We start from the raw sequence: 22,989 nt of genomic DNA on the forward strand, positions 1-22,989 counted from the left end.
ACATACTAATTATTCAGTGTGTTTTTTAATTTTCAATAAAAAAGCAATTTGCAATGTGACACGTTAATCTGTTCGTTTAGAGATAATGGATCTCCAGGTACAGTTAATGAATATTTATCCAGAAATGTCGTTTGAACAATGGTAAACATCTATGTTAAAAATAGTTAGGAATTTGTAACATTTTTATCAATTCGATAATTGATGCAGCAATGACACGAAGATGGCGTTCATTGATTTTTAAAGAGTAATGAATAAAACACGTCTTGTCGGTGCTGGTTGTTACAACAGTTTCTCATAACAGTAATTTTACTGGCCGCGCTGTGTGAAGAAAACACGTGTCAATTTTACTAACATTTCACCGCAGAAGTTTTTCTGACATGTTCACGATCCGCAATCGTCCCTTTAAGAAATTTACTTTTCTAGGCATGACAGGAAGTTTGCAATCCTTCTTATTAAGCACCAATTAGTCTAGAATACATCCTTTGCAAAGAACAAATACAGAGTATCTGCACACCGATATAACTTGGAAGGAATTCTGCTCATATTGTTTATATCGAATATGTCAGCAGTTTGCAGCATTACTGAATATTAGTATTTAGGCCGATGTGATAGTTTTTTTAAATGAACAGAGGAACATAGGAGTTACCGGGAGTGACTAATAAAAACAAAGCGGCATTGTTTCGGCTACAGAAAAGGAAGGAAGTTTTAAATTAAACTTTAAATAGCTTACTTATTATAAAAATCGCGTAGTTATCAGGTATAGAAAGTGATCACAACTGGATTTTAAAGCAAGTGAAATTATACAACAATGTAGGTTCAATTCCATTTACGATAACACTCTCTATATTAATTACACAATGTGATGAAAACATTCGTGTACGTAATTTGAAACTTCGGATTACGTTATCGTTCATTACTGTTCTTAACCCTTTTAGTGCCGAATGATATGTCGCTGTTGGGTACATTCGAGAAAATGTTGCGTTTTTAATATTTTTAATAAAGAACAGTTTCATTTCTTATTTCTTCTTCAATTTTCTAATGATTAGATTCTACGAAAGTATTTGTTACTTTATTCTGAAACTTTACCAAACTACGTCAAGCAAGTTTGCTGTTGTATTTTTCTTAAGTACACACGTTTCATTGGATCGCCAACAAGAGAGTTAACTATGACGCTTCATTGGAATAAACACTAAAACGAAATAGATTCGTTCGTTCGGACAGTTGTTTCGTTCTTTTACAAGAAAATGAAAGACGATTTTTTAATATCTTAAAAAAGAAAACAATACATTCTGGTATTATTTGGCATTATATTACTGTATTATTAAAGTAAAAAGTATTTCATTGCTCGTTTTAAATTCTCAAAATAAAATATTCATCGTTTTATATTATCAAAATAAACTATTTCGTTTTATGCTCCGCGTTATCAAAATGAAATATTTACGTCACACTTTAGCTAGATTATAAAAAAAAAATGATTTTTATTTCCTGAGAGTTTTCATCCTACTCAAGACACTGTTTTATTCGACTTGTAAAGGATCTATTACTCAAAATAGTATTTCGAATATTTTCTCTACAAATATTATCCAGTTCTAGTGAGAACCATGCCACACGACAAGCGGAATTCGTCCTTCAACCCAATTTATTCCAAAATGTACTAAACGTGCAGCATTCTTGATTGGCCCGAAGGTTCTTAGACACCCAGCCAGTCAATTGCACGCGTCTCAGCCGCGACACGAAGTTCTCGAACAAGCTGGGGGCGATCGACATCGTGTCGCGGCTGATGGAGCTTTTACGGCGGCATGGCACATGGATTGGCCCGAGTCGCGTCGCGTCCCGTCGAGCCTTCGGCGAGTTATTAGGGGAAATACGCGAGAAGTTGACTTTCACGCTTCCGGCGCGGTAGCAAATCGTTCCCGGAGCGACCAGCGGGGATGGTTGCGCTCGTTCGACCCCGGCCTGCAGCCGCACAACCACCAGGACTCGCGGGCGACGACGGGGTCGCCCCGCCTGTCAGCCAATCGTCTTCGGACCTCGGCTACCATCGTGCGCGCGCGATTTCTCCGCTGGGCGTGTACCTCGGAGCGGAGCCGATCAACGGCAACCCCATCGGATCCACGGCCACCCCCGGTGCGGCGAGCAGAGACCAAAAATTACGAGCCCATAGATCACCGCGCGCACACCCTTGTGCACCAACTAGGCCGCAGTACTCGCGACAAAGAACCTCCGGTCGTTTCCGTTCCGTGATCAACGCCGTTCACGATCGCCGCCACCGTGCTGGATACCGGGCGGTAGCACGAAGCCGACGGCCATCGGATCGTGAAATTCGAAGAGAGGCAGGATTGGTAATTCGTGATACTTCGGAACTATTTTTGGTTCATGTTTTGCAGAAGCTACCCAGTGTTCATTGATTTTCCCTATTTTTTCGTGGCCTCATTTGGGGATTTCTCTCGGAGCTTTCTATCGACGATACTTTTTGGTTTTTATAGTTTTGCATATCGTAGCCTTTAGTATGGTTTGTTTCGGATTTTTGTTTACGGTATCAGTGACTTGCATGTGTGGTATTACGATTGTAAATTATAATTACAGACAGCGCCGGTGAGGTGGAGAGATTTAACGAATGGGACTCACGGGTCCGCTTAAATAATGTAGTGTGCTTGAATAATAGTCAATTTAGAATATTTGGGGTCTGCGACACTCTAGCTTGCTAACGCTCGATTAGATATTTGACAAACCTGTTGGAGTGTTAAAATAAGCTATTCGCGTTCTCAAAGTTACGATTTACTTAATTATACGGGGTGTTAAAACGAAGTGATTCAAGACATTGAGAACTTATAGTACTTACCGGGGGGGGACTAAAAAATGTCCAATCGACATGGGTTCAATGGTCAATCTTTTCGACAGATAATCGATTGGTATTCACATTTGTTTGCAAGTTTTTTCGTAATTCTTCTACATTAATTATGGGCGATGAATGAAAAACAATTTAATAGATTTTAATCAGGAGATTTACCAGTAGATTTAAATTAGGAGATCGGCCATTTCATTGGACCTCTTCGCTCTGTTCATCGATCTACCTACTACAAAACTTACTACGGCGAAGTAAGTTTGTATTAAATTTGTATTTATTTATTTTTTAAATTAATTTATTTTTTAAATATTTATTTTTTTGTATGTTGACAAACTTGGACGTACTTCTGAATCCGTTTCTCTTTTTACATTCAATGCATCGCCTCGAAAAAGAAACTTGCGTTATCGAATATTCTTAGATATTAACAGTTGATTTTTTTGTCGAAAGGATTGACTTTTGGATCAACGTTGATTGGACATTTCTTACTCCTCTCGTTGTGTACTATAAATTCTCAAAGTTTTGGAGCACTATTTCTAACAATGTGTATGATATGTCTTTATAGGCGAGCGTTTATATTTCGAGAGCACGAATGCAAGGGACATTTGGATCATAAGGCTTATGAATCGAACACATAAATAAATTAAAAAGCATTGATATTACCATAGAAACTAATATTCTAATAGCATTTATCGTATAAATTTGATTTTTTCGAAATCGGATCATAGAAGACTTGCTTTTAAATATTACTTTAGAAACGTAGATGCCGACGATGACAACGATGAATTTGTTTTCAAAGATTACTGCAAAAAGTCCATGATATCGATAATAATAACGAACATTTTTGCAAAGGTTTAGTGTAGAAAAGTAGATGGTATCAGTATGTGTTGTCTCTTAAATTCGTCGTATTTTGTTGGTGTAAAATACAATAAAATCACGGTAGCTTCTATAGTGGCAACAGAAATTTAGCTGAAGCACATAATAAATTGAATTATAATTTGTCGTATATACTCTGCTTGACAATCGTGTACAAGCAATAATGAACAAAGTAACTGTTAAATGAAACAGCTCCTTATCTTGGGCAAATCAAGATGGCCGACGTCGCTGACTTAAGAACTTCGACGCGAAGACGGTCGTTGATACAGACATGCGTGTGAATATCCGGGATTTCTTCGAACACAAGTGGTTCAGATATATAATTCTGATTGGCAGCACAATCTAAACTCAAGAACATCGTACAGGTAAGGAGAATGATGTAATTTCATTTCCTCAAGTGTATATGTTGCGAGAGTGTTTGTTTCTATCGTTAACAATAATACGAAGAAGATCCTTAAATCTACATCACAAAACTTACCATTCAGAGTTGTTTGAACTTATTTTTCTTAACATTATCACTGGAATGTAGATTCTATGCATTTATAGCAAATCCGGTTAGATGCAATTAGAAATAGTAAAAAGAATGAAAGAATTTAAAATTGTCAATGTATTACTTCCAATCCATTAAAACGATTAAAAGAAGAACGGACTTGCTATTTAGTTTCTATGTCTTTCAATCAGTGCAGTCAATCTTTACCTTGTATAAAAATTTGCAGTCTAATTATTCCTATGCACGGTGACTTATCATATACATATTACCACTTCGATTCACATGACATTATTATTTGTAGCGAAAGATGTTTCAATGGAGATTTTAGCGATATCAAATGGTGGTATTTTTTTTTCTCAAGTAGACGCGTGTAAAAGTCATCTGAAGGTCAATTTTGTTTTATTAAATGGTATAATTACTAATAAAGTACTAACTTCATCGAGAACACGTCACAATTCTTTGAAGAAAAGTGTACGAGAATACATTCGGTAATTGTTCAATTTAGAAACAGAAATATGGGTTTTTTATCCGTTAGAATAAATATATAGAAAAAAGAAGGGGATACTTTAGGATTCGAGAGATCGAAACTTCACCCCCCGTATCCACCACATTTCCGCGGTAATAGTGAACTATTAGGTGTCACACGTGTCGTTGCCCAGCCAGTTCAGTAATTATCCGTGAGTAAACGCACCTGTAAGGCTTGGTTTTTGGCGGTCAGGCGTGTAATTGTCCATCTACGATCGTCACCAGTGTGACAGGTAAATAGACCCACATGCCCCGCAAGGTATTCACATATGTTGCGGCCGAGGCCCCGCGATTCGATGAGAGGCTACTGAATGTTTTTTTCGCCACGTGACAACGATTTTTTTTCCACACGCAACGTATTACGGCCGATCGCGACCGACAACCCCCGAATCGGAACGTGGGGCAAATATTACCTACCGGTGGTGTTTCGTTCACTTTAAACTCTGTACTTAGCGGAATAAATTACACGTGTTACCGGTACCGTAAACCACGTAATTGTTACAAAAGCTTTGGGAAAATTCTGTCGCTCCAACACATGTCACGTTTGATCTGCACCTAATAAACGAAGGTTACTTGCGTAATCCTTACAGATCTATAGATTAATCGCTACGTCGGAGGAGTTAGAAGATACTGTGTCGCATTAGTTTTCATTGATTTGTTCAAGGAAAGAGTTGCGTACGAACGTTTACTTAAATTAACCGAACAGTCGTGAAAATCTGCAAAATACTTCTCGTTGTTTTAAATTGCATATCGAGATTTTTAAACGGACTGTATCATCGATAAATGTCATATTTTAATATATTATTGTCACCGTATAAAATGAAAACACAATGATATAAAAATGCATGAATTAATTAATGCGAATATCTTCTTCTTCGCTTCTTTTCGTCTGTTGTTTATGCGAAATAAAAAATTAATTTAATCTAACTTTCATTATTAAGTTAAGATTGGTACGACAAGATTATTAGCTTCTTTTACACTTTTCACGGCTTTCAGTTTTATCCACTCATTTTTGCCATAAATACATAAAATCCGCAGTCTAATTAGCACCAATACGATTTTTAAGTTACTTATGCTAAGTTAAGTCAGTTAACACAATATAGTGTTGCTTACTAATCAGAATTTACACTAGGAATTCAGTCACTAAATATTCAAAATTCTATTTAAAAAAATGTTGTAAATCATGAAACTTGCGGATAATTTCTTAACGCGAATTTGAGAACATAGTTAACAAGATAGTTGACTTACTAAAATTATAAAAAAATCATGCCAATAATTGATTTGACTTTCTATAAAGATCTGTGCTCTAGTCTTAAAAAAAAAGTATTAGAAATTAATAATGTAGGGGATAGATTTAGTAGTAAGTAAAATTTAATACAAAGTAGTAAATTATTTGCAATAATTAAGAAAAAATGAGATATACAATGTTTTTCGTAAACTCAGAGATGATTTACCATAGTTTTTCCGGTCAATGTTCTGATACTGTTTATAACGATAATGCAGCCACTGTTGATGGACAGGGGAGAGTATTAACTACAGTTACTACGGTTGCAAAATTTTTCGATTGTAATCATTTCTTAGAAGGGAAAGAAAATTTGTGACCACTGTACGTCTAAATTGACTCGAATTCCGAGGTATTAATGGCAAGAGATTACGATTTTATTCAATTTTTAAAGAACAGAATAACATCCATACCGAATAAGTAATTACTAGAAATTTTCATCACGAGTCGGACCCGTCGAAGTACGTTAAGGGGTTAATAAAGTAATCGACAGTGAACGTTCGTGCACCAGTTGTTCAACCGGTATCGCAGAAACCAGAAAAGTATCTGATACACGAAATCGCGGATATCTTGGAACAGTTATGTACGTAACACGACTGTCGTGCAGGCCGTGTACGATCGAGTCACGCAATCACTGCCGCTCGTGTGAAACGTGCACGTGCACGACCGAAACTAATTTCACGCAGCCGTCATTAAATTAACATCGGTTAGGAGTCAAATCTGATTTCCTGTTCCTCCACGTTTTTAATGCACCGTAAAGTCCCGTATTTCCGACCTTTAGCATGATTCTAAATTCATCGATAACACACTGTCATTCAAGCTCGAACGATCGGAGTTACGATGAATCAAAGTCAAACGACATCAGGCTAATGCATTGGCTTTCCAGGATCTGCTTTTTTCTCCACTATTTAAAGCCAATGAAATTGATCAATTCGGGCAATGGTGTTTACTATAGATAAATTTGTAATTAGGTGTTACTTAAACGCAACGTTAAATATTATAGTAAAAGGTTTGCAATAGTTCCAAAAAGCTAGCATGGATATCAGTAAATTCAGAATTTTTTTTATAGCATTTTTAGTATTTAGAAGAATTGTAAATATGAACAAAACAAGACAAATCACTCTTGATATTTTCTAATAGTTAAGTAATGATGTCTTCAGGCATTTCTTTCAAAGTATTTTCTTTCCAGAAGTTTCTATAAACTATTTAAGAATTAACGACACCCTTGGCTAGGGTGAAAGAAAATTAGCCATTAGAATCTAAACACATTATCGTTATTGATTTTTAATTATTATTGTATAGATAACTATTGGGTGTGCGAGCGAAATAGTCGTTACTTTGCTGTAATAATGGTGGTAACAATGATAACATAGTTATCACCGGATTGAATTATAGAAATCAATTCTAGTTAGACATTACATTGCTTATTCAAATAAAACATGAAAGTTCAACATTTATTTCAAAACTTATATTCGCAATGTTAAAATGAGATGCAACACATCTGCGAATTCTCTTCTCTGCTTAACCTTTCGCACTCGAATGTCGACTGTGAGGAGACACAACAAGAACTGCTTATCGTGCTATTATGCTATTTTCGAAATTAACAACGTTTTTCTCAAAATCTGCATCAATATAACCTTTTATTGAATTTTGTATTTTCTTTGAAGTATTAATTCTTTGTGAAATATTAATTACTAGTTTGCTAATAACTGAGCAATTTCTTGTGGATGGTCAGTGAAAATTCCACGAATGGAAAGGGATAAAACTTCTACTAAAAAAAATTCCCAAGTTTAGGCCAACATAGTAACGCATTTTTATCCACAATGTAAAACGATCCAGGTGAAAATTACTCAGAGCGGCACGCTTCTCAATCGCTTGAAAAAGAATGCTTTACGTCATGTGCTTTTTTTCAATGAACCCTCTTTTCTACCTTCCATTATATTCGAATAATGAAGGATAGCGGTACGATTAGGTGAAAGGAAAAAAACTGTAGAAAAAGTTGAAAACTCAAGTGTGCAGTACATCAAAGTCGACCCATCCGTCGGAGGGTTGATCTAATTTCAGAATAAAAACGATGACAAAAATTGCCGATTTCACATGGTTTGTTATCTTCACATTTGCAAACGTCATTTTACAAAAATCAGAATCAGAGATTTAATTAATAATTAATAAGACTTGACACTTAATTTGGAATTTCAAAATAAACGACTCAATTATTTGTGTAAATTAGAAATTGGACACTTTTTTAATTGATGTTGCAAATGACACCATAGAAATAGAGGAAGGTGGTGCAGAGTCGAATTTTTCTCTCGAGATAAACGGGCGAACGCTATCCAGTGACAATCGATCAGCATTTTTTATGCGAAAGAACGCACGTGACGTGACAAGGAAAAAAATTTGCATAGGTCTGCTGAATTTTCAATTGACTGTTCCCGCAACGAACTTTCGACAGTTTGAGCCTTGCAGAACTATCGAAAAGTCATCGGGTTGACATTATGCGAGCTCGCGCCGCAACTGTCACCAACTTGTCGAAGTTCATATGATGGATGGACCTGTATTAGACTGCCTCTAACTATAGTTCGATCCCTTTCTTATATTATTCCAAATCATTTCGTTTTTCGAATTAATCCGACGACTAGACTGTGGATTTTATGGTTTTACAAAAACAATTAAAAAGACCAAGTGCAGAACATTTGTTATTTGACACGAAAAGATATTACTTCACAGACACTTGTGCCATAAGCATCAATTATTCTATAAATGTTATTCTATTATGTTTGTAATTAGGCATTTATAGTATTTTCAATTTTCAAATTCCAATATAATGAAATATTTCATGGGTATTGGTAAGAAAATATTTAAAAATGTCTCTTTCCATTGTTAAAGCATAAGATGTTTGCTTTTAACTTAAATAGTTTCTTAGTGAATCGACGGATGAATCTTCTATTGCGCTATCTATCGTCTTCCTAGTTTCTGTATGTACACAGTTCCGCAACTTTCGTCGTCGAACGTACATGCTCTTGCAATGAAAAGTTATATTTAGCGTTGGTAGGAGAAAGAGGACTCTTCATGTATTTGACTTTCCGCAGTCGTAGCGAGTACCAGGCAATTTGTATCTGCAGCGAATGCGACATATGTTACGTGCGTGCGTAAACTTGGTAGGTGTTCCAGCAAACAGGGTTAAACAATCTGCTCTCCCCTAACTGCGCCCCAGCGAACCAACAATATCAACCTTCTCGTACAATGCGCCATGCGATGCTAATTATTGAACTATAAATATTACCATGGTTTCTATCATCCAGCTATATAAATCGAATTTCTTCACGAGTTTCAATTTGTTTCAGCTAAAATGTTCAAGCTAAACATTTCCAACCGTGTTTCATGAAAAATTAATTTTGTAAAATAGATCGAAAAGTTCAATATTGGCTGACGCATATACGCCTGATCTACTTCTCGCAGGTACTGCCACACGTTTATCTATTGTTCGACGCTGTTAATGTTATTAACATTAAACTTCTAACAGTCAAAATGACTAAATTCATGTTTCACAATCTTGCTTTGAGATTTTTCTATGGGAAGTGCACGAGTAAATTGCATTATTGGAACAAGTTTTATAACAAAAGTCTAAATAAATGAATTCTATCAGTCATTATTCTATTTTTCGTAGGTTTTATAAAAGTAGGTTTAAGAAAATAATGAAAAAGATTTCGGTTTTTGAATTTTTTTATTTCACCCGCTTAAATGATAACACTTGGTGTGAACATTTTTAGTTAGGGATGAAAAGTACATATAAGAGCTGTTTCTCATCTTTTCAATATCGACGACGGCAGACAAGACACGTGTCAAATGTTTTTCAGAAAATTACCCCTCGCATCATCAAAATCTGGTCTAAACATGATACCTCAACCCTTGTCACATTTTGCATCGTACACTGCGTTTAATAATAAATCTAACAACATTATGTATATATTTTTAAAAGTAACACGTATAGATCACCGTTATTCTCATAAAACACTGTCTCTTAGTAAAAAATATTTAACTTTAAAGTTCTTACCATTGTTTTAATATGAGTAATGGTATCAATAGTGGTAATCAAATAGAGAAATAGTCTCCCCATCAATGATGGTGATTTGACGTCAAACTGACTCCATGTCAATAATGATACTTGCAGCGATAATTTGACGACCACAACTACTCTAAGCTTCAAAAATTATTGCTAAAGTAACGAAGTTCAATAATGTTTGGAAGTCAAATTAAATCATTGATATATCCAAATTATATCATTTTCTCGCCAAGCGTCATAATTAAACTGCAAATCTTTATACAAACTAAAAATTGTCTGTATCAATTGCAAAGAATAAGTAGCTAAAGAATCAAGTAGCTACTTCTTTTAATCATCTTAACAAACAATACATTGGCATTTTAAAATACTTTTAATGTTTACCTTGTCTCAAATGCATCTACCGAATTTCGCCATAAGCGCATAAAATTCGTAGTCTGGTTATAATTTAGACGAGCGAGACCAAGTAAATATTTAAAGAAATGTTTAATCAACCGGGGACCACCTTAACGTGCGCCGGATCGATCGGAGACGATTCCGGCGGTTTAAAAGACGAACCCGTACATCCGGATCGTCCGTCGCAATTCGTTTGCCGAAGAAAAGCAGAGACACAGAACGATGGAACGACAGAATGATTTTCCTTTGATACCGGCGCGGCGGTTTGTTCAATGATGTAGCACATTCGCATCGTAGCTACACAGGCCGAAGGTGGTCATCGAGCAATGAAAATATTATGGCAGGTTAACGCTCACACGCGAGGACTGCCGCGCGCCGCGCCGCGCCGAGCCGTTCCGCCAGGTTAGGGGGCGGACTATTAAGAAGTCAGCCCCCAACCAAGATCTCCGTACGGACGATGGCGCGCGCGATGGCAATAATGACGGTGCCGGTGAAACTGGTCTCGGGACGAAGGGTGCGGCGAAGCGTGGCATCATGCGTCGGGACTCTCAGTGGTTTACCGCCGACGAGGCTGAGCAATGCTCCACGTCACCGATGCATTATTGAGTCTGTGAACCGTACAGGTGGCACGGCCGTCCTATTAGAACGAGAAGGACGCCAGAGTCGTCCGGGGTGCCTCAACAAAGAGGGAACCCTATTATCCCCAGGGAGGAACAGGGAGAATGGACACGGTGAGGTCCGGGCGGTGGAGAACCGTCGGTTCGCTTCGGAAGGGGTTACAGAAGTCACCGGGAGGGTGGAGAAGCACTTTAACTTGACCTTCGTGCCGCTACGATTTTTTGACTTTCGACACTTTCGACACCACCGTGAAAATCTGTCGACAATGCGATTCGTATATCGGTGGTTACCACCGCGTTAACTCTCTGCACTGTAACGAGCCAAACTTGGCGGGAAGATTACATAATAACTGCAGATCTGGACACACTTGAAATGATATTGTTTGAAGTATTGGTTTAACCCTTAATTGGGGGCATTAAGAAAATCACCCAATTAGGCGCATGGGGTCTTAAATAACCCCAAAAAAACATTGGGAAAGGAGTATCAAAAAGGAATAAAACTTAATGGATTTCTATAGTAATTAATAAAGTTCTTTAATATACTTAACTTTAAGAAACAAATACTTACTGTGACCCTGTGGCCCTGACCCGACGCGCCTAATTAAGGTTTAAGTCACATGTCATTTTGTTTCATAATCGTTCCCGTAACTGTGATCATTGGACTGCAAATCATTGTGTAGAATGAAAATCGTCTGCATTAATTGCGAGAGAATTGAGCCGAGTGTAACAGTCTTTGTTTATTAAATAATTTTAATTAGCTGAAATTAATGCATCGACATTTTTAGTTTCATTCAATCTTTTCTTGATTTAAAACTCGCCGTTGCATTTTTCCCATAAATGCATAAAATCTACGGTTTAGTGATCACTTTTGACCTACCATTGTTTGGAATATTATTTAAAATAACATGTTTGTTGCGTTGAGAATTATTTCCACGACCGTGGTCACTTCCAACAGACTTTTGACACTGGATAACCGTTGACTTGAAACTGAACAATATGTTTATTAAATTTTACATTCTTTAAAATAACTGCTCTCTTCTCTGCGTTATAAAAATCATATGATATTTTGTATCGAAAATTTAGCTGCAAAGGAAGTATACTAAAAATTCAACTACGAGTCATTTATGTTGGTTATTCAAGGATTACGTCATCTTTCTTTCTGATGACAGGGAAAGCCTGAGTCATGAACACCACCAGCTACATATTTTTTAAAAGTGTTTTATTCAGCGACCTGTGACAGTGGCATTTTTTGCATCTTCCTTAACGAATACCTGGAGACATGAAATGCAAGGTTGTCAAAATAAACCCCATTAACCTTTTAGATACTACGCGCCACTATAGTGGCTTTCGCGAATGGCTCATGCTTTACTCAATTGTTTTATTATTTATTAAAGCAAACAATTAAAGTGAAAGTGTGTATATACAATATATTAAGAAAAGAATATATGTTACTAGCAAACCGGGCGAACTTCGTTTCGCCACCAGATGGCTTCGTTTTTTGTAATATTTCGTTTGGGGATTAAAAGATGAAGAAAAGTTATTTTTTTTGTTTTATAAACTATATTGGTTTGTAGTACATGCTATGTATCAGAGATGGCGCTGTATGTGAAAAATGATTTTCCCTGTTTTCCTGCTTTTCTGTTGAAATTTTTCCAGAATTTTGGTTGCTATAAACCTCGCGGAGCCTGAGACCTTTCTAACGAATGCAAAACCGTGGAAATCGGTTCGTGCGTTCTGGAGTTATAGCGTCAGGAAGGAAAACTCGACTTATTTTTATATAATAGATTAGTACTATATATAGATATCCGGAAAAAATATATATTAAGAGAAAATCGTAATTTAGTTACGAAAAACTTTATTTGCGCAAAATCCTGCCGTACCTAAAAGGTTAATGCCAAAACGCAAAGTCTTAATAATTTTTTTCATTTCTTCAAAGATGTGGTAAAAAATCAAGCGAGACACTAGAAGTGTAAATTTTAAATTCAAGTAAGACCAATTTAAAGATGAAATGTTGCAAACGTACCAACTTCGTGGATATGAACAATGTTTCTACATTGTAAATTGGATAACTGGTACACGCGAGACGAGTTATCGAAGTTTGCTCGGAAGTTCTCGAAATCGCTTCAGTCGCAACGGATTCTAACGTCGCTAGGCTAGAAATTTGCAAGTCGTGAGCTTTCAGGAATCGACTTTTGTCGGGAAACGATCTTTAACAATCCGCAAACCGTTCATTATGTCCTGCAATATGCAACAACTCGTCGCTCCGGTGACTATAAGTTCGTTCACGGAACTACAGGTACAGTTGCGACGATCGCGTCTAGAGTTTACGTTGCTAAAATATGCACATAACGAGAAGTCTATACGCTTCGATGAAAGCTGGAGCTACCATTACGGTTCCATCGGAACCAGTGAACAATTCCCTGTAAAAGGAATAGGAAATCGAATCAAGAAGTTTAATTCTCTTTTCTATTTCTTTTATCATCTCTGACATGGTTATAGATCTGCCAGATTTCGCTATATTCGATTCTAACATTTTCCCACAATTTCCTTTTACAATCAGATCCAATTAAGCATTGTTTCTTGTAAAGCTTCAGCAATATTTTTAAATTCGATCTCCGCTTTGTCTCCACTTACTGTACGGCTTCTTCTATAATTTATAGCTACTTAATTATTCAATGCTATCATCTCCCTCTTTTTTCGTTTATTTTATGTGGTCTACTGTTGTCTATCGTGAGCGATTTCTTGTCTACTGCTCAAATTTATGAACTTTTATTACAAATCTATTATTGCTGATAGTTTTTTTTAAAGAAGAGGTCATTCGACTGTGTTTTAAGCACAAACGTGACGCGATAAGTCGAGTTTGGAATGATAATTGTGTTTAAAATATCAATTACGTGCGTCAAATTTTTAGTAGCGAATAGAATTTTTGCTTAAGAAATGTGAACAAAAATTAAAAATAAAAAGAACAAAAGTATAGAGAGATGTCGGACTTGAACCCCATAGAAAACCTATGGGGATCTAATCAAGAGCGGTATATAAAAATAATCACTATAGTAATATATAGTATTATAATATATATATAATATATAGTAATATATCACTATAGTAATATAGTAATTGAATAGTTGAAAACAAGAATAGGGTAAAATTAATATTAAGATATTACAAAACTTCGTTTGCAGTATAAAAAAATAGAAGGAAACGTAGTGGAAGAAATATAAATTACTGGTGTTATAATTATTGCTTTTTTATAACACTCTAGACGACTGAAATAACGAATTTCGTTATTTCTGTATATGTTTATTGAATTGTATCTTTTAATACTGGCTTTTCCTTTCTTACTATCTGTCTGAACTATTAATATTAATTTTAATGTTACTAACAGAGTATCAAGTACCTATTATTAAAAATATACTAAATGTCTCTATGCAAACTTCGTTCACTGTAGATCTAAAGTAGTGTACAGGTCGGTCCAGAAGTCATGCAACAAGTCTGGTATAATTGTTATACGTAAATTATAATTTTTATGCGTAAATTACAGTTATTTACTTCGTAAATGTTAGATTCGTTATATAGGCGGTGTAATTTCTGAAAGCCTATGAAATAGTAATAAATTTTGTTGACCATTTGTACCGATAGATACGCAGACAAAATGGAGGATAACAGCCGTGGTGAGACCGTGTGCAAAGTTTGCGGCGACAAGGCTTCGGGGAAGCATTACGGGGTGCCAAGCTGCGATGGATGTCGTGGTTTTTTTAAACGGTCGATCCGTAGGTATGCAAGGTAATTAATCTCCTCCCGATATCGTGATAAGTGTAGCCACAAAATTGCGATAAACAAATCAGTAGTTTTATCTCATTACATCCATCTTAGACAGTAAACTAACACTTCCATCGAATAGTTTTTAAGCAACTTAGAACAGCTTTAAACTTTCTTACGTTCAACTAACAAAGAAAATTAATTATACAATTCTGTATGCACGCTTTATTATACTTCTTTAAATAATGAAATAAAATTTTTACGTAATTCTGACTATGGCTGTTCGTAGATGAATGTTCTTTTACATGTTGCAAAATAAGTGATTATTTTCAATTTAAAAATTATACAGTTTTATCTCATCTATCCTAACTAATAATCATTGTGGAACATAGCTTGAGTATATAATTTCACAACGTTCAAGTGTATGCTAAACATTAGATTGCGGATTTAATGCATTTATGATAAAATAATAACATTTTGATAACACTATTGTATTGTATTGTGTTAATATTATTGTACTATTGTCATCTCACTGAAATTATTTATTTCCTTTATCTCGCAATTAATGATGACAATTTTTGTTTTCCATAAAAATCCACGGTATATTAATCATATAAATGACTGATATACAGTGTTTCTGTTGTTCTGCTTGTTCCAATGTAAAAAGAGAATTTAGTATCCACCTTTAAATTCCTAATTTGAATAATTGCGAAAGGAGAAATTGTTATACAATAATATATCCACGATGGTGTAATATTTTAGTTTCTACGAAGCTCGATATTTTTTTTTATAGGAATTTGGACTACGTCTGCAAGGAAAATGGCCGGTGTATCGTCGACGTTTCACGTCGCAATCAGTGCCAAGCATGTCGTTTTACCAAGTGCCTTCAGGTTAACATGAAACGAGATGGTACGCTTCGTTTCACCGGTGATTAAAACTTAATTCTTTTTTCTATGTATAAGGAATACCAGCGTATCTTCGCGTTCCAATTATAACGCAACAAAAATTGAACAACATGTAATATTCATACGATAGGACAATATATTTTGCATATACATATATTCCGTCTCTGACTCAAGTCTAAGAAAATCATAGTTCCCAATTTACATCGAAATGTTTGAATCACAATTTTTAACATCGATTTTTGTCTTTCATTCTATCGAATTTAACGACTGAGATATTATTATCGATTCCCTGAATATAATTTAAAAATGCAGAAAGGTGATAAATTATGATAAAAGAAAATAATGCGAGAAATTCTGTCTATTAAAATAACGTTTAATCTTAAATGTTTACCTTTTAAATGGTTGTCGTTGAAATACATATCGAAGTTTCTTATATCCATTCGAGTCTCTTGCATTTATGACAAAAGCAAATAGTCCACGTTCAAAACATGAACATTATTTAAATATCTTAAATATATCGTTTTCAAATTCTTGAAGTTAATAAAAAACGAACGAAGTCTCCAAGTGATTCGCGAATCTTGCAATAATTGCAGGCAATTTTTATTTTCTCTAAAGATTATACGAGTCGATGCGCGGCAAGTGATTAACTTACATTAGTTAATAAAAGTAAATAGGGCAGCTAGAAGTCCCGTAATTGTCGCGCGTCAACGATATCCCATCTGCCAGAAACATCGCTGGCGACAGAAACCCGCACACGATTCATGGTCCTACCGTTTCTAAACATACATCGAGAATATTACAATGCATAGAGGACGCTCTTCTCCCCGGCGTAAGAAATGGAGAAGCCATAAAAAATGGGGTGCTCTTACCCACATGAAATTCTACGCTTGTGCTTGCTCGCACGAGAATCCGAAAATTTAACCGACCCACGGAGTGGCGGAGCAGTGTCACTAGCAGCCCGGCCGTTCACAGCTTTTGTAAACACTTCTGCCCCCCGACTAGGGTCGCCGGATAATCCAAACACTTGATTGCACGGAGATATCAATTAGCGAGGGCGGGATCGAACGATGCCCATTAAACGTCCGCGAGCCTGATTTTCTCCGTCGAGCTAGACAAAAAAAAAAACTGAATACATGGGGTCAGTAATGTTGCTACGCGGACACAAGGTGGTTGAATTTCATGGGGTCGAGTTCATTTCGATCGATGCGTTTGTGATTTTTATGCATAGTCGACCGGCTCTTCGATTCTGACATTTCGTAGTCTGCTGAAACAAAGAAGAGCCATCAATATTTTGGACAGTTATTGCAATTAGGAGAAAAAGGTATCAGATCGTTTGATTCTGATACGGTGCCCGCAAGAGTGTTCGTAATAATTGTGTTTTACAATAGAACTACCGAGTAATAAACGCGATTATTGTATATTCTTTTATAACAATGACAAGATTGGATTTATTTAATAATATTTAATAGTGAACATATTATCATAAATAATGATAAACATATAACTTGATATAGTTACGTTACATTATATTTCTATTTAGTAATTGTATTTCTATTTAAAACGTGTATTTCTATTTAAAACTTGTACATCAGTTTCATTGAGTTAAAAATTAAAAAATTAATGAAATAAAATATATGATATAATCGTATATAAATTTTCGACCGATTTGGTAGTCCTAGGTTAAGACGGTTAAAGTGACTAGCGGTAGAATCGAGAAGTAGGGTGGTTATACGTACAAAAACAAGACAAAAATATAGAATAATATTTCCCGCTCGAGAAAAATTAGGTTGCAAAGATAATGGCTATTGACGTATCTTCCAACAGAGTTTCTTCGAAAACGCAGCCTTCGAGGAAAAAATTCTCTTTTATAATAATATAAATATAAAAGTTATATAAATTATAACAATATAAAATCTCTTTTATTCCGGTTGCGCCACCAGTTACCGACCACCCTATATAACAATGAACTCTTGAAAACAAGCTTTGTCTTCGCAAATTAAATATCCGTGATCGAATTCTTATTTTTTGTTACATTAACAATAGTATGCGCGACTTCTTCAAGTACTTGGACTACGAAAAGTCTGTTTTTACAGCGGTTCAGCACGAAAGAGCTCCGCGCAACACTTCCTCGTTGGTGGCGGCCGCAAGGAGAGGGCCTACGGGCCTTTATTCCGGAATTCCGCACGTGTACCATGCAGCAAGCAACCCCTATCACCCGCTTCTGTATCCGGCGTTGTTTCCCTTCAAACCAACGATTACGCCGGCATTCACGCCATCGGTCGGTAAGTTGAAACTGCATTCGAACGACTCGCGTCTTCTGCGTTTAGTCTGTACGTGAATGTTGCGAATTTTTTTTTAATTCGTAGCAGCACACTTTTTGCCGCGATCAGCATCGGAACCGTTGTCTGTAACGACTGCTAAAGAGGACGAAGTTACCAGTTCCGAGGAGGCTGGATCGATAGAAACGAGGATAGAGCCAAAAGGTAAGGGTATTCGTTAACTTGAAAATTATCTTGAATTAACATTTAATTTAATTTAAATTTAATTTAATTTAAATTTGATTTAATTTAATTTAAATTTGATTTAATTTAATTTAATTTAAATTTAATTTAATTTAAATTTGATTTAATTTAATTTAAATTTGATTTAATTTAAATCAAAATTTAATTCAATTAAAAATTTATTTAAAAACGACTAATCACCGGATTGGAGGATTTCATGGGTTTGTGAATAGTAGAGGTGGCCAGATAATTTTCAAACAGTGTTATATTGCTTCGACTATTGTCATTTGGAAAGAAAATTTATTCAACTTTTGTTTGTTGCAATCGTGATGGATAGTTTTCGAAACAACGATAAGTGTATTTAGGTTTGTATTTTAGGCTCACCTTTGTACGATGATATTTCTATGTTACAGAAGATTTAGTGAGCACTCGATTAGCACCTCCAATCATTAACTCTGTATCTTCGGAATACGTAACTAATTTTTCCATCTTACCCACGGAAAATGTCTACGAATTCGCGGCGAAATTGCTCTTCTTTGCTGTCAGATGGGCTAGGAGCATTCACTCTTTTCTACAGGTATGTTGCAAAATTTCATATCCACAAAAATTCCTCTTATTTATACAGAATTGATTTCTCTAAATTATGTAAAATTGATTTTCCTTATTTAAATAAAATTGACCATTACTATACATCAAGCAAAGCAGAAAAAGCACAATTAATCCTTGGACAACGGATCATTTACACAATCGTGGTATTGACGATGCTTCTAACAATTGTGCAACTTTTATTTATGTAAAATTAGATTCTCTTACTTATACAAAATTGATCTCCCGTATTTATGAAAAATTTATCTCTCTCATTTATGCAAAATTTACTATAATATATATAGTATAATAATTTACTATACATCAACCAAAGCAGAAAAAGCAATGAACCCTCGGACAACGGATCATTTACACAATCGTATTATTGATTTTGCTTCTAACAATTATGCACTTTTATCCGTATATTTCTCGAAACATACTTTTAAGTATACTTTTTGCATCCTTATTAGCCTTTCTATTACTCCTAATGCAACATTATTTCATTTTAATTCATTGCCGAAGATTCAATAATTACAGTAAACGATTTAAATACTCTGTGTAAAAATGACCCGGATACCGTAGGGTGAAAGTTCGAGATTGCTATGTAAATGTAGTATAACATGAAATTTTACTTTTTCTTTATCCGATCAGATTCGTTAACGACGCGTTTCATTTCTGAGATTTAAATCGTACTTGATATTTTTGCAGCTACCCTACAGAGATCAAACTATTCTTTTGGAAGAATCTTGGAGCGAATTATTCGTCCTGACAGCTGCACAGTGGAATTTCCCGGTGGAGGAGGTCACATTAGTACCCAGCGACGTGCCATCCGAAAGGAAAGAAGTACTGGTCGAGGAGGTGAGGAGACTGAGGGAGCTGTTGGGGAAATGCGCCCTTCTCAGAGTCGATCACTCAGAGTACGCTTGTCTCAAGGCCATCGTTCTTTTCAAAGCAGGTATGAGCAATTTCCCACATTAAAAATTACTTATCACTCGGAGAACCTTATAGCTTATAACGATTTTTATGGCACCACAGTTTCTGCAGCTTATTTACGATGATATTAAATACATTTAGTTGTAAAAGTGAACTTTTACATCAGTTTCATTGAGAATTGCTAACATAACTTGAATTCCGGCGTGAGATAATAATGTAAGCCTCCCGAGCATGAGTTTGTAATTTGATTACAGATTCTCCGCATTTACAACAAAAATGCTTAACACTTTACTGACTGGTCATTTAACCATAAACATTTTTATGTTGTCATAATATTGGCATTAAACGATATGTATTTTATCTGTATCATTTATTTTATTTTATTTATATTATTCATCGCTGAAGATATCTAATATTTTTAAAAATCAGATAATAATACCGCAATAATAGATAGAATATTATTGGTTGCCATAACAGCCGATTCACAGGCTACCTGTCGGGATATAAAGCCAATTATTGTAGGTTATCGGTCGGTAAAGGGTTTAGATATAAAAGTTATGTTAATCTTGACATGTATAGATTACATTTTAAGACACAGTGTTTTCCATTAATATTTGAACAACTTTTAAAATGCAATAACTTGTTATAGATGACTTGAATTCTTTTAAGATGATAGAAGGACCAATTTACTAAACAATTACTAGAATGTCTTCTTTTAAATTTTGCTATTGCTTAAAATGACAAAAAAAAAATAAATACTCCCATTTTTTAACTTTCTTAACCAAGTCTGCAACGAAAATTTAAATAATACGTTTTGTAGACCTTTATATAATAACTTTAAGATCGCAAAAGTCACAAGTTTGTCCTAATTTTTGACACTTTTGTCCAATAAGTGTGAGAAATCTACAGTTTTTAGAATCATGTTTGAAATTTTCGTCATAAATTCGGATAAAATATTTAAAAATACGGAAGCTTTTTATTTTATTTTGCCATTCCAAGTTTATAGTAAAATTGTAACAAAGTAGTTTAGTCATTGTCTAGTGTACTAGTCCCTTTATCATCGAAAGACCAAAGATTTTTGTCCATTTTTAAAAGAGTTATCAGTGGAATTCATTTATTCATGGGGGGGGTCACTGTATATCAAAATTTTCGAAGATCATGAAAAATGTATAACTTCTGAATTTTTTAAATAGAATCCCGAGGACTTTGCGAAAGGGGAAGAGTGTCTGCGTTGCAAGAACAGACGGTTGCAGTGTTTTGCGAGAGGGATGCCCGTAGGGTTGGACGACTATTGCTACTGTTACCTCCAGCGCGTGCACTATGTCGATCAACCCTACAAGAATTATTGTTCAAGCCCACGGTAGGCGATGTTAGCGTTGAACGATTATTGGGCGACATGGTGAGCGCCCTTAGGCCGACATAACGTGACTTATCGACGTGTCTAGCTCGATTAGTAAGCGTTGTCCAAAAAGCAAGCCGTTCGTTCGAAATTTATAATTGCATTCACAGACGATATACTTGGTAGATCAATATTCTGATATATTTACATGTAAGTTACTTTATTACATGACACAACTACAAATTGCAATACCATTAAAGCGTTCAAATGTCGAAACAAATACAGAAGGACATCGTTTGTTGACGATTTATATTCCAATATTGAAATATTTTACCAGCAAAGATTAGTCAACAGAAACTATATTTAATTATTTAGACCGGATAGTGTATTATAAATTATTAGTCTGAAAACTACTCATGGATTCCATAATTTAAAACGAAAAATAATAATTACTGCAAAATTGGGGGATGAAACGAGGGATCAGGAACACAGAATTGTTTAGGAGACTCTAATCCATATATATATAATTAAGTAACGTAATAATATATCCTGAAAGTATAATTATTTATATTATAGAATATATATGACATATATATATCATATAAAAATCAGATAACAATATTCTATAATATAAATAATTATACTTTGAGGATATATTATTAGGTTACTTAATTATTTTATGTGTTATTATTTCTTTCCTTCGCATAATTTCGATATCGCAGATTCTTCTGAACAATTCTATGCTGTAGGTTAACATTTTTTCTGTAATTATGTTATAATTAATATTTTTCGATAACCTTCAGTGTGGTTAGCCAATTAGGAAAATGGCAAAATGATCGTATTGTTAATCAAAATCGACTGTCGGTAATTTCGCTAATAGTTTCAGTGTTTTGCCACTACTCCAATTGGCGTTGTTCGAACCGGAGTTTCAATGTTTCTTCAGAAGAGACGCCACTATCGCCCTCATTTTTACAACGAAGGATCGCTAAAAAACATTAACTATGGCAAAATTGAAACAAAAGAAAACCAGAAGCGCATAACTATTCATTTCGATATACTGTGTTCAGTCATACAAAAAACAAATGACAATATTGCGAAACTTCGATTTACTATTATATTGTTTAAATTTCGCGATGTTGATAACTGTCTTCTTCACGCGATATCAGCGCAGTAGATTCTTCTGAACAGCTATGTGCCTTCGGTTGACTATTTTCTACCCTAATTATGTAATAATTAATATTCTTCGATGACCTTGCATTGTGCATTTGTGGGAGACTTAATTTCAGCATTGACCGCTATGCGGCGATAGTGTTTCGATACCCGTCAAAGGTGATTTTTGGAAAATGAAATAACTGTATGTCCTGGATATTTGCAATAATAAGTACACGCTTCTTGCATGAAAAGTATGTTTGCAGAAGAGTACCCCGAACGTTGCCTATATCCTCAGAATATTCTCGCAGCTTTTAAGTAACTATATTTTTATTTTAAAAGTGACTCACGATTGGAAGATGAGAGTTTCCTGGGATCATTTGAAGTAACTTTTTCCTGTACAAAATATTTCTCCAGTGAACAATGAGAGACGAGGTTAGCTGATGTGGGGCGGCCGAGCCAATCAGCGAAACCAGTCTTCGTCCGCTTCGCGCCAACCGAGTTCGCTTCTCATTAGTCAGTGTTTCTTTGTTAATAAACAAAACAGCGGATTGCATTTGCATAAAGGAAAAAATTACCCCCAAATGACCTGTGATATCCTCATTTTCTGATTTCGAGTGACTTTTGGGATACCCTGTATAGATCCTTATTGCAAGAAGACGTTCATATGGAAACTTAATTACAAGAAATTCTTATTAACTATGGCTACGGCAATCTCGATGTATAG

At 35.3% G+C, this 22,989-nt stretch overlaps 1 protein-coding gene across 1 annotated transcript; it reads left to right on the forward strand.

Annotated features, from left to right (window-relative positions):
* Nucleotides 1–14,743: 14,743 nt before the first annotated feature.
* Nucleotides 14,744–21,205, forward strand: LOC144476961 (nuclear receptor subfamily 2 group F member 6). The gene is made up of 7 exons (XM_078194309.1): nt 14,744–14,865; nt 15,644–15,777; nt 17,849–18,037; nt 18,125–18,238; nt 18,670–18,833; nt 19,550–19,796; nt 20,968–21,205. Exons 1-7 carry the CDS (start codon nt 14,744–14,746, stop codon nt 21,195–21,197), a joined length of 1,200 nt encoding a protein of 399 aa, XP_078050435.1. The 3' UTR covers nt 21,198–21,205.
* The last annotated feature ends 1,784 nt before the right edge of the window (nt 21,206–22,989 follow it).

Source organism: Augochlora pura, chromosome 11, assembly GCF_028453695.1.
Source record: "Augochlora pura isolate Apur16 chromosome 11, APUR_v2.2.1, whole genome shotgun sequence".
Taxonomy (NCBI): Eukaryota; Metazoa; Arthropoda; class Insecta; order Hymenoptera; family Halictidae; genus Augochlora; species Augochlora pura.

Coding starts and splice junctions, on each gene's coding strand:
- LOC144476961 (XM_078194309.1), top strand. CDS start 14,744: ATGGAGGATAACAGCCGTGGTGAGACCGTGTGCAAAGTTTGCGGCGAC. Junction 18,834..19,549: donor GCATTCACTCTTTTCTACAG/GTATGTTGCAAA, acceptor ATATTTTTGCAG/CTACCCTACAGAGATCAAAC. Junction 19,797..20,967: donor CATCGTTCTTTTCAAAGCAG/GTATGAGCAATT, acceptor TTTTTTAAATAG/AATCCCGAGGACTTTGCGAA.